Source organism: Triticum urartu, chromosome 7A (assembly GCF_056163025.1).
Source record: "Triticum urartu cultivar PI428250 chromosome 7A, HENAU_Tu73, whole genome shotgun sequence".
NCBI classification, from domain to species: Eukaryota; Viridiplantae; Streptophyta; class Magnoliopsida; order Poales; family Poaceae; genus Triticum; species Triticum urartu.
Window position 1 is genome coordinate 180,594,269 of NC_141879.1, and position 10,882 is coordinate 180,605,150.

The 10,882-nt window shown below is 43.6% G+C and overlaps 1 protein-coding gene across 1 annotated transcript; it reads left to right on the forward strand.

Moving 5' to 3' along the window:
- Positions 1-3,276: 3,276 nt before the first annotated feature.
- Positions 3,277-10,264, forward strand: LOC125519816 (putative inactive poly [ADP-ribose] polymerase SRO1). Its single transcript, XM_087534915.1, has 9 exons — positions 3,277-3,508; positions 4,987-5,965; positions 6,048-6,283; positions 6,373-6,452; positions 6,950-7,078; positions 7,178-7,273; positions 8,476-9,140; positions 9,229-9,503; positions 9,636-10,264. The coding sequence occupies exons 2-9, from the start codon at positions 5,001-5,003 to the stop codon at positions 9,776-9,778; spliced, it is 2,589 nt and encodes an 862-aa protein (XP_087391041.1). The 5' UTR covers positions 3,277-3,508; positions 4,987-5,000; the 3' UTR covers positions 9,779-10,264.
- Positions 10,265-10,882: the final 618 nt, after the last annotated feature.

Here is a 10,882-nt window from a genome sequence, read left to right on the forward strand (position 1 = left end):
ATCTGAAATCATGGCACTCGGGCCCTAGTGACAAGCATTAAGCATAGCAAAGTCATAGCAACATCAATCTCAGAACATAGTGGATACTAGGGATCAAACCCTAACAAAACTAACTCGATTACATGGTGAATCTCATCCAACCCATCACCGTCCAGCAAGCCTACGATGAAATTACTCACGCACGACGGTGAGCATCATGAAATTGGTGATAGAGGATGGTTGATGATGACGACGGCGACGAATCCCCCTCTCCGGAGCCCCGTACGGACTCCAGATCAGCCATCCCGAGAGGTTTTAGGGCTTGGCGGCGGCTCCGTATCATAAAACGCGATGATTTTTCTCTCCTATTTTTTCTCCCCGAAAGCAGTTATATAGAGTTGGAGTTGGAGTCGGGGGGTCTCCAGGGGGCCCACGAGGTAGGGGGGCACGCCCTAGGGGGGCGCCGCCCACCCTCGTGAGAAGGGTGTGGGCCCCCTGGTCTTCATCTTTGGCGAGGATTTTTTATTATTTACTGTAAGATATCCCGTGGAGTTTCAGGTCATTCCAAGAATTTTTGTTTTCTGCACATAAAACAACATCATGGCAATTCTGCTGAAAACAGCGTCAGTCCAGGTTAGTTCCATTCAAATCATACAAGTTAGAGTCCAAAACAAGGGCAAAAGTGTTTGGAAAAGTAGATACGTTGGAGCCGTATCATGGCGCTACCCCTTGGGATAGCCAGGGGCAACCCACTAGGACCCTCTAGAAACTCCAGAACTTTCTGGTGCGCTCTATAACCTTCCGATGGCTTCTAAAAAACCAGGATGCTCTCAAGAACTTCTAGGATACTCTCGAGCACTTCTGGGACGCTCCCAAATCCATACAGAACCATTCAGAACTCTTTCAGTGCCCTTCTCTCATAGTCCTATGTACTCCTACTTCTCTAAAAACCACTAGTCGTTAAACGTGTACAACCCTACAGGTTCGGTAATATACAGACATGACCCTGCAGGTTAAGCATGTTCACTGTGGGAAGTTTTTTGTTTAGCTAGGTGGTTGAAACTTGTTGTACCGTGGGAACGAATACAATATCTAAAAGTGGTGGCACATGTATTCAAGGGACATGCCTGGCATGTTGTGGCCGTTGGGGAGGTGGATTCGATGGCGCGGAGGGAGGCGACCGGTGGGAAGACGAGGCGATTGGGAGAGGTCGACGAGGACATGTAGATCCAATGGCATATGGGGCGCATGAACCCGGTAGACTGCAGGTACCCATTGTGGCCCTTAGGGAGGCAGGTCCGATGGTGAGGAGGGAAGTTGTCGATGCGGAGGTGGGCTAAGGAGTAAGCTAAGAGAGAGTGTCAGAGGCTATGAGACGGGCAGATGACAAAAGCAGGGTGCCCCACATTCTTAGCTGCTGATTCTCAGGCTAATTCTACTTCGCTGGTAGAAAATCTACTTACCTAGGAACAGGCGATAGAACATACCAATGACACTCGTGCTATGAAGAAATATGAGATTCTCAAAACAGGGAAGGCTACGGATACACATTGGGCTAGGTTAACAAGTATCTTTGTTTGACCTTGGGTTCATTGTTTCATGTTGGAGTCAAGCTCTACTGGTTGGCCTGAGACGGAGTGGAGAGTGGGAGCGGCACCAGAGGTTTTGGATGGCGAAGCAAGGGTGGTGTTGATGGGCTAGAGGTGTGGCCCATCAACGGTGGTACCTCATCGTTGACGGATCAGTAGTAGCCACCCGCCGGAGCTGAGTGGTCGTCAGTGTTTTGGCACACATGCCCGACCACTCTGTTCACCTCTCGCGGGTCACCATATTGCCCATTAGTGGTGACTTCCGACACCAGTTGTCTACTGGTTATCGTTGGTGGATTAACAATGACCCATCATCAATAATGCTCATCATTGATGGCCTATCAGTAGTAAACTGAATGGTGAAATGTTAATTGTAGTGTTGATGTTAGTTATTCCTTCATATTTGACATCATGTAGTCCATTAGACTGGGGCATTTGGACTTACAGTAAAAGAAAAGAAAAGTAGAAAGAATGAGTTAAGCGACTAGTCACCCCCCTCCCACTCGATCACGAAACATAGAAGACATTTCCTATATCATGCTCATTGCCTTAGTTTCTCAAGGATTCGCACAGGGCGATCATCACGGGTCAAGCCCGTTAGCGTAGTAAGGCAAGACCATATTTTTTACATTTGTTCGCTAGCAGTTGGTTTTAGAGCCATTTTTCATGTTCCTTCTGGTTCTAGTTTCTTCTTTTCATCCATTAGCTTTATTCATATTTTTGACGCAATTTTTTTTTAAAAAAATCACGTCTTTTTTAACAAAAATCTATAAATTTGAAAATTATCATATTTTTTAAAAAATGTTCACATAATTTAAAAAGCATTCATATTTTAAACATATTTTCGCATACTTAAATTCAAAAAAATCGTGTTTTTCTGAAGAATATTCTGGAATTTTTAAAATTGTTCTCAATTTTTTTTAAAATGGTTGATTTCTTAGAATGAAAACAAAAACTGTGTGTTTGTAAAAGGAAACTAGTTGAAAACATATAGAAAATCAATAAAAAACAAAAATATCAGTTCTCTCTTCCGAAGTGGGTTGGCCCAGTCCCGTGCGCCCGTCATGTGCGTTTGGTCAGCAAATTGACACAGCGAGCATGATAAGGCTCCCAACCCAGAAGGCCGTGAAAGAGGAGTGCTCCTAGTCCGCGCTCGCGCGCCCCCTTGCATGGGCCGGCACAGCTATGCGAGCGAGTAGCTTGCTCATCAAGCACACACGCCGACTGGTTGACCGTTGAATCTTAGGAAAACACACGGGTTCATTTTTTTCAAATCTGGGAAAACTTTCATGCTTCAGAAAAGTTTATAAAATTTTAAAAATATGAAATTGCGAATTTGAAAGAATTTCACCTATTTGAAAAGTGTTCACAGATTTGAAAAGTATTCAGGAACTGAAACAAGTTTCATGGATTTTTAAAAATTATGAATGTGCAGATTTGAAAAATGTTCATGAACTAAAAAATTAAAAATTGTTTTTGATTTTCTAAAAAATCACGAATTTGAAAAGGAAAATTTTAATGATATTAAGTAATAAAAAGTAAAAACAAAAATAATAAAGAACGAACAAAGAAAGAAAAACGGTCGACAGCTTCTTGAAGCTTTCCAAAACCGAGGACGCCTTTAACCAGCGCACTGAGCGCCGAATAGGAACCAGCGCGAAAGCGCCCGATCAACGGGCCTTGCACGCATCATCATCAGAACGGGCCAGCGTCCCTGCGTGCCAGTCCAGCCCACGTGTCCCGTCTCCTCCATTTCTCTCCTCCGACTCCGAGCTCTCCAGCCTCGCCGCGAGAAACCCCGTCCCGGATGTCGGAGGCCGTGGAAGCACCGGAGGCGCGGGAGAGGGTGCCGTCGTCGCCGCCCTACTGACCGCACCCGTCACTTCCACCGCCGCGCGCCCGCGTCCCCTCCGGCGACGGGTCCTCCCTCCTCTGTGTTTGTAAGGCCCCGTTCCTCTCGTTCCCTCGCGTCATCCCTCCCTCCCCCTTTGCTGCATCATCTGCGTTGCTTGTCCTTGTAAGAATTTTCGGTTTGGTTGCTCATAGCCTCATAGGAGTCCTCTAGTTGTTTTATAAAAAAAATCTGGATTTTTATTTCGTTTCTTCTTTTTTTTGTTTTTGCGGGAAGTTTCTTCTTCTTTTGTTCGGTTTAATTCCATTTCAAGTAGGGTTTTTCCCTTCACTCATAGACGCTAGTTGCTTTAGAAGGGGTTTCCCTTTCCTTTTCCGTTCGCACAGTGGTGGATTACTGGTTTTATTAGTGCCCTGTTTTAAATGCGCTTAGACATTTGCGATTCGGCACCTATACAAGAAAAATCTTGAACCCACGTTGAGGGCCTAGGACCCCACTCAAAATATGTAATTCGGACATAATTTCTTTATATTTTAGAAGAAAAAAGACGCCAGAACTATGTGAATTTGTACAAGCCTCAGGCCCCCCACTTCTATAGTTTGCCCCCAGCGCCCCAATCAGATTTTTTTTCTACTTGAATGCTTTCGCAACATTTTAACTATTTCTTTTATTTTGCATTGCACCTGAAAGTAGTATCTATGTAAGTAATTTTCTTTGATGAGTTATTACTGGTTTTATATTATCTTTCTGTATCAAATATTTCCTGCCAAGTGCATGATTATGCTGCTGTTTGCAAGAGATTAATGAAGATCCCTGCTTATGCAACTGTTGTTGTCTTACCAAAGATTGAATCAAGTACTCCCTCCGTTTGTTTTTATAAGACGTTCAGACAACTTGCTTTGTGCTGTTTTTGAACAGTGTCTGAAAGTCTAAAACGTCTTATAAAAACAAACAGAGGTAGTATAATGTAAGATACATTAAAAAATGGTAGTTTCATATGTCAATAGCTTGTATTCTCTACTCTTATTGGCAGCATTTGAGTCTCTGGAATAATCTGTGGCCTCTTCGAGAAGCATAGTCACTTAGTCAGGAACTCAGGATGCCCATAAGTTGTATTGTCTACTTCTATATACTGATTTACATATCAAAAGACACCGCAGACAAGTACTTGAATACTCCCTCCGTCCCGAAATAAGTGTCTCGACTTTGTACTAGCTCTAGTACAAATTTGTACTAAGCTCAAGACACTTATTTTGGGACGGAGGGAGTACTTTACTGCCTGCCTCTTTGAAGAACACGTTCACTGAATGATGATTCCTGTATTTGAACCATTTCCATATCTAGTCATTTGACTTGTGCTCTGATGAAGTCCACTTCTATTTGCAAAGTAGTGCTGATTAAGACTTTCTGATGTATCTGTGTGTTCCGTGTTACACTTACATTTACTGTTGCCTTACAGGATCGTGTTATACTTATGAGATAAATATTAAAAAAGTAAGGGAAGAACTGTAAATTTTCTATCATATTAGGATCACCCATTGCCATGTTTCTTTGTTTTTCTATTAGGAAGTAAAGCACCCATGGATCCACTGCAAAAGTCTAAGGCTTTGTGCCTGAAGCGCAAGCCCGATGATGATTGCTTGGCGAAAAACAGCAAGTCCCATCATACTGAAATTGATAATGTATCTTCTATGGTGCACAGCGGATCCTCATCGGATTTACCTGCTCACAGTTGTCACAGCCAACCTAATCTTGCCAATGATTGTGTTAATTACCTGAAAAGTGGGGCGCCAAGTCGTGTCGTGTTTTACAAACAAGGTTCATGGTGTGACTTCCCTGACAAAATAGTCACATCCATTGTTGATGCATTCGGAGGTGACAAATCTAGTATCGTTGTTGTGATGGATGACCAGCCTCTACTTATTGATTTCTTATCAATGACCTTGGTGAACCTAAAAACGAGGAAACAGCGATCTGTTGCATGGCTTGATGGGACTAACAACTGGTCTTTTCCGTCTTCATTCTTTGATGAGGAAGTTGAAGAATCCGCAAAGTTGAGCAGAAATGTTGTTGAAGGTGCTGCACTAGGTTCCGTTAGGGGTAATGTTGTGAAGCCTCCATCTGATGTGGCGAAACAAGCTATGCTTGAAGCCAGCCCTCCAGTTATACAGAGTTCTTGTGCTTTAGATATATTGCGTAAGAAGATTGTACATGTTGAAAGAGGTAGCGAAAGCTTTCTGTTTGTTCAGAACCTTTTCCTCTCTGGTATGGGTTCATTTGCAGTGCCTAACAACATTCTTCATATTCATCGGTACTCTCCAAAGGATATCCCTGCACAGCGTAGACTTGAAGCTTTTGAGAAACAGTTGAGGTTGACAGGACAGAAGTCTGGCAATGCAAATGCAAAATATGGATGGCTTGGATCCAGAAAGCAAGACATTGTCAGTGTTATAGTTAATGGTTTTGTTAGCACTGGAAAAAACACTCATGATACGGTAATGGCCGATGGCATTTATCTGTCACCTGAAAACCGCGCCTTTACAAGGTTGTCATTTCATTTTGTAGTTTCAATGGTCTGTTTTAGTTACATATCAGTGGATGTTGCATAACATTTTATTATTTTGCAGTGTTGGTCTTTGTGATGTTGACGAAAAAGGGGTACAGTATATGTTGTTGTGCCGAGCCATATTGGGCAAAACAGGAGTTATCAAACCAGGTTCACAGGAGGAGTTTCTAGGCATTTATGATTCTGGCGTTGATGATTGCTCAAACCCAAACTATTATGTGATCTGGCCATCACACCGAAGCACTAATATTTCTCTGGAATACCTTATAAGTTTCAGGCTTGCTCCAAAAGTTCAAGGTATGCTAAGTCGTTTAGTGTTGAATTTCTTATCATGTATGTTTACATGAGATAAATGACTGATCCACTTTGACTGTACTTATTTACAGAGTATTTTCGTAGCTTAAAGGGTTTATGGTTGCGCCCACCTCCAGGTGAAGTGAAAGTGGATCCTTCTATTCTTCAATCAGTGAGTCACCTGAACTCTTATCATGGTACTCCCTTCGTTCGCAAATATAAGATGTTTCGGATATTTGAATATGGACTACATACGGACTGAAATGAATGAACAAACACACTAAAATGTGTCTATATACATCCGATTCAGAAAAAAGTTTGAACATCTTATATTTATGAACGTAGGGAGTACTTCCCAATAGGAGCTAACGGGTTACAAGCATACTGTTTGCTTGGATGTGTCTTTGAGTATTAGCAATTTTTGCCAGAGTATGTTTGTCAAATTTTAGGTCGCGAGATCTTATGGGTTTCACCTCTAACCTACCCCCAACTTGTTTGGGACTAAAGGCTTTGTTGTTGTTGTTGTTGTTGTTTTGTTGTTGTATGTTTGTCAAATTTTAACTTTACCTCCAAGTACTGCTCTCTGTGCCTTCTGTGTTAAAAAGCACTTCTAGTGCTGTCATAAGCTAATAATCTCCTGTTGATCTGACATCTATGACTTGTATGTAGGTACTATGTCAAACTGATGAAGGGCCAACGTCTCCATGGATTTCATTCAGATTGCTCTTTGAGACAATACAAGACAGTATATCGTCTTTAGCGAGGGAATTGCTCTATCGCCACTATGAGGAGTTGAAGGTATTGCCTTCTTGGCAACTTCTATTTTGTTATCAATTGTCACTGAATTTTGCAGTCAGTTTGCTTCTGTCTATTCATTCAAATGATTTTATTACACAGGAAAATAAGATTACTCGTGATGAAATGGTCAAGAAAATGATGATAATAGTTGGAGAGAAATTACTTCTGGATACCTTAACAAAACTTAAATACAGTGTAAGTTACTCTGGCAGTATACTTTATCTAAGTACACATTTGATGATCACCATACCAAGAGTGAATTACGCAAGACTGGTGTACAGAGCAATGTTTTGTGATGCGTCTGCGAATATTTCTTAATGCCTATGAACAACAATTTTTGGTTGGTGCCCACGCATGTCAAACCTAAGTTAGCCAAAGTGAAAGTGTGGCTTGGCTCAAAAGTGTGCCAACTGAGAGCCTCAACTGTAGCCACATTGGCTAAAATAAGAGTGACACTAGGGATTTGGGCTAAGAAAGTGGGGCAAGCCTTTAGAGGTTTGTGCCTATTATATTCTTAGACTAAGAGAGCATCGAATATTACTTTTGAGATGTTTTTAATTATTCATAAGGTAAAAGTCCCCAAATTTATTGCTGGTGCAATGGTGCTGTTCTCTTGATGGAATGATGGCATGGTTAGCTTTTTTGTGTAGTACTACTACTTACCTCTGTTTCAAAATAGGAGGTGTATCATGATTGTCCAAGCTCGTGCTTTGACCAACGATTAGTCCAACAATATTTGGTTTATGAAAATAGACACCATTGGGTTCGTAAACAAAAGCAGTTTCTTTGATTGTGATTTTGTAACTGTAGCTGTTAACAAAATACTGTTTTAGATATTTACGGTCAGAGCGGAGGGAGCATGTGCTGTTCGACAAAGTTGGCATAGTATTTACTGTGTTTTACAATGTTTGTGCATCTTCTTGGAAAGCTTTGTTTCCAATGTTGGCCCAAATGACAAATCGATAGTTTAGGGGCTGTTTGGTTGGCGGCCTTACCTTGCCACGCCAAAGGTGCGGCACGCCACAGCTCCGTAGGCAGCTGTTTGGATGCTGATGAAGGTTTGGCTCGCCACACATGCAAAGAGCTTTTTCCAGCAGAATTTCTCGCCACAAGTGTGGCGCTGATTTTGTCCGCCACAATCCTTGGCGTGCCACAAGTGTGGCCAAACAAGTGTGGCATTTTGAGTAACCAACCAAACAGCCCCTTAGTCATTGCAATATTTCCACTCTCCCTTTCATTGCTGCCAAAGAGGTTGTATCATGTCATTCTCTACTTTGTGTGCATGCCATTTCAGTATTTTTTCTTATATTTAGCGATTCCTTGTCTGTGGACGTTGTGGGCTTGGACAAATGTGGCCAACCACGTTTCTGTTCTTAACTTCTTCCCTCCTATTGCAGCCGTCATTATGGTACAACTCTCCTGCAAAGAATACCAGTTGTCCTGCAACATTGGGATCTGTCTGCATTGGGACAAGTACAGATGTTGTATCTGCAACTCCTAGTCATGATGGTCCAGCACCAAGTGTACTTCGTGAGAATTGTGAACCTGTGAATTCCACATATGGTGGTTCTCCTGCGAGTGCAGTCCGAGGACAGCATTCGCCCACCCCAAGTATGTGTTTGGAAAGCTCTTCATCCCGCTGTACTAACAGCCAGGATCCTTTTGCATCCATGGTGGCACCTCTAGGTCATGATGCCCTTGTGAGGAGTGCGTTGCTCAGTGTTAATGGCTTGGATTCTTCTGGACCAAGCATGGAATATAATGGTCATGATACCCTCGCACGAAGCTGTTCTGAAGGCCATGACTCTCATGTATCAAGACCAACACCTGGGAACACTGCATCTGTCAGTATGGAAGGCCTGCATTCTGCTGCACCAGGTACGACACCTGAAGCCCATGACGCTCTTGCATCCAATAGGGCACATGAAAGTGTTGCTGCAACTCCAGGCGTATCATGTCAAGCCTATACTCCAAGTAGGGTTCCTCAGTTCTCCGCAGCGACAAGTATGGCGCCTGAGCTCTGTGCACCAAGAAGTATGGCACCACATCTCCGCGCCAAGAAGTATGGCGCCTGAGCTCTGTGCACCAAGAAGCATGGCACCGCATCTCCGTGCGCCAAGAAGTATGGCGCCTGAGCTTTGTGCACCAAGAAGTAATGCACCACATCTCCGTGCGCCAAGAAGTATGGCGCCTGAGCTCTGTGCACCAAGAAGTATGGCCCCGCAACTCCGTGCGCCAAAAAGCATGGCGCCTCACCTCCGTGTGCAAAGCAAGGTGCCTAAAGTTCCTGCAAGAAAGACCATGCCTGAAGCCAGCTATTCCAGTGCAGCAACTGTGGTTCCTGTGATCTGTAAACCTCCGTCATCGAGTGTTTTACCAAAAGAGAAGAGTCATCCTACATCAAGCAAGGAGTGCATGACATCAGGTTTAATTCTAAACCACAAAACGCTCTTAACCTTAGTATGGTGCTTGAAAATCTTATTCTCATGCATACCAAGGGATGCATTTTGCATCTTCCTCTCTCTGTTGATCAAACCTTGTTAACGTTTCTGTGCAGAAAATGTGGCTCCAAAGAATCCAGCAGCGCAGTGTGGATCAAACAAGAGCCTCCCCAGGATAGGCGTTGACGATGGCAGCACCGCCGCATATTCAGCAGATAGACTCATCACCCTGTCAGCGGAGGGCGAGAAATGCCTGTAGAAGACCCCGTTGTGTCAGTGACCGCGTTCCCGCTGAAACCCATATGTGGTGTCATACAACCCGTTCTCCTGTGGATGCACATGAACAATTGGTCTTAGCCTGTTACTCTGGCAGGTCTCCGCTCACTCTTGTACAAAAAGCAGTAACTCGGTACACTTCCCCTTACGCGACGCAAATTTTGCCTTGTCGACTCGGATGGTTGATCTGTGGTGGTCAGTTAGTGTTTCTCACATGTCTTCCTACCTGGCTTAGGCAGTGACTAACTGACTATGGGCCACTTCTTTTCAGCTTCTGCGGCAGATTCAGAAGCTGAAAAGAGGTGTGTTTTGCCCCTCAGCTTCAGTGGTGTTCTTCACACTTTGTACAAAGAAAAGTTTCTGAATGCTGTTCGGCTGCTTGATGATGCCGGGTGCAGCATTCTGGTACGATGTGATACTGGTTACTTTCTGAAATGAAACCCATAAACTGAAACCTATTTTTTGGTCCCCGATCTTTCCCTTTGAATGCATGCCCGCTTGAATCGAACCGATGTGTCTTCAAGCACATGCTCAGCATGTCTTAGAGAAAGTGCACAGGCCAGGTAGTTTCCCTTGAACCATATGATTGCACGCCGCCGCAGAGCATCTGTAAGAAACAGGGAGACGGGTGGCATAGGGGTTCGATGCCTTCATCAACAAAGCCCATGGACAAGAATGGCGTTCACAGATTCGTTTTCCATTTCCATGCATGTGTTTCGTGCTTTTGAAGGGAATTTCCGTGCATGTTCCAAGTTCACTTTCTTTTCTCTTTCTCTCTCTTTTTTAGAAAAACTTGAAGTCTTCTGAAACTACTATTTTGGTGTCTGAGTGTGCAGGATATCTTTGTGCAAAAATTATGGATGGTATCACGGCGATGGAGCATCGCAGAGTACGACAGCACCAGCGACACCGGGGAAACTGGGAAAGGCGGCAGCAGCCAGAGAAAACGACCGAGGATGATGTTTCGAACCTCTGCCTGTCACGTCGTAGCACCACTACGCCACTACCAAATGATGGCATATATATCTCCGGCGAGTCCTCTGCTCGACAATGCTCGTCGGCATCTATCTACCTATCTATCTATCTC

Coding starts and splice junctions, on each gene's coding strand:
- LOC125519816 (XM_087534915.1), top strand. CDS start 5,001: ATGGATCCACTGCAAAAGTCTAAGGCTTTGTGCCTGAAGCGCAAGCCC. Junction 6,284..6,372: donor GCTTGCTCCAAAAGTTCAAG/GTATGCTAAGTC, acceptor ACTTATTTACAG/AGTATTTTCGTAGCTTAAAG. Junction 7,274..8,475: donor TAACAAAACTTAAATACAGT/GTAAGTTACTCT, acceptor CTCCTATTGCAG/CCGTCATTATGGTACAACTC.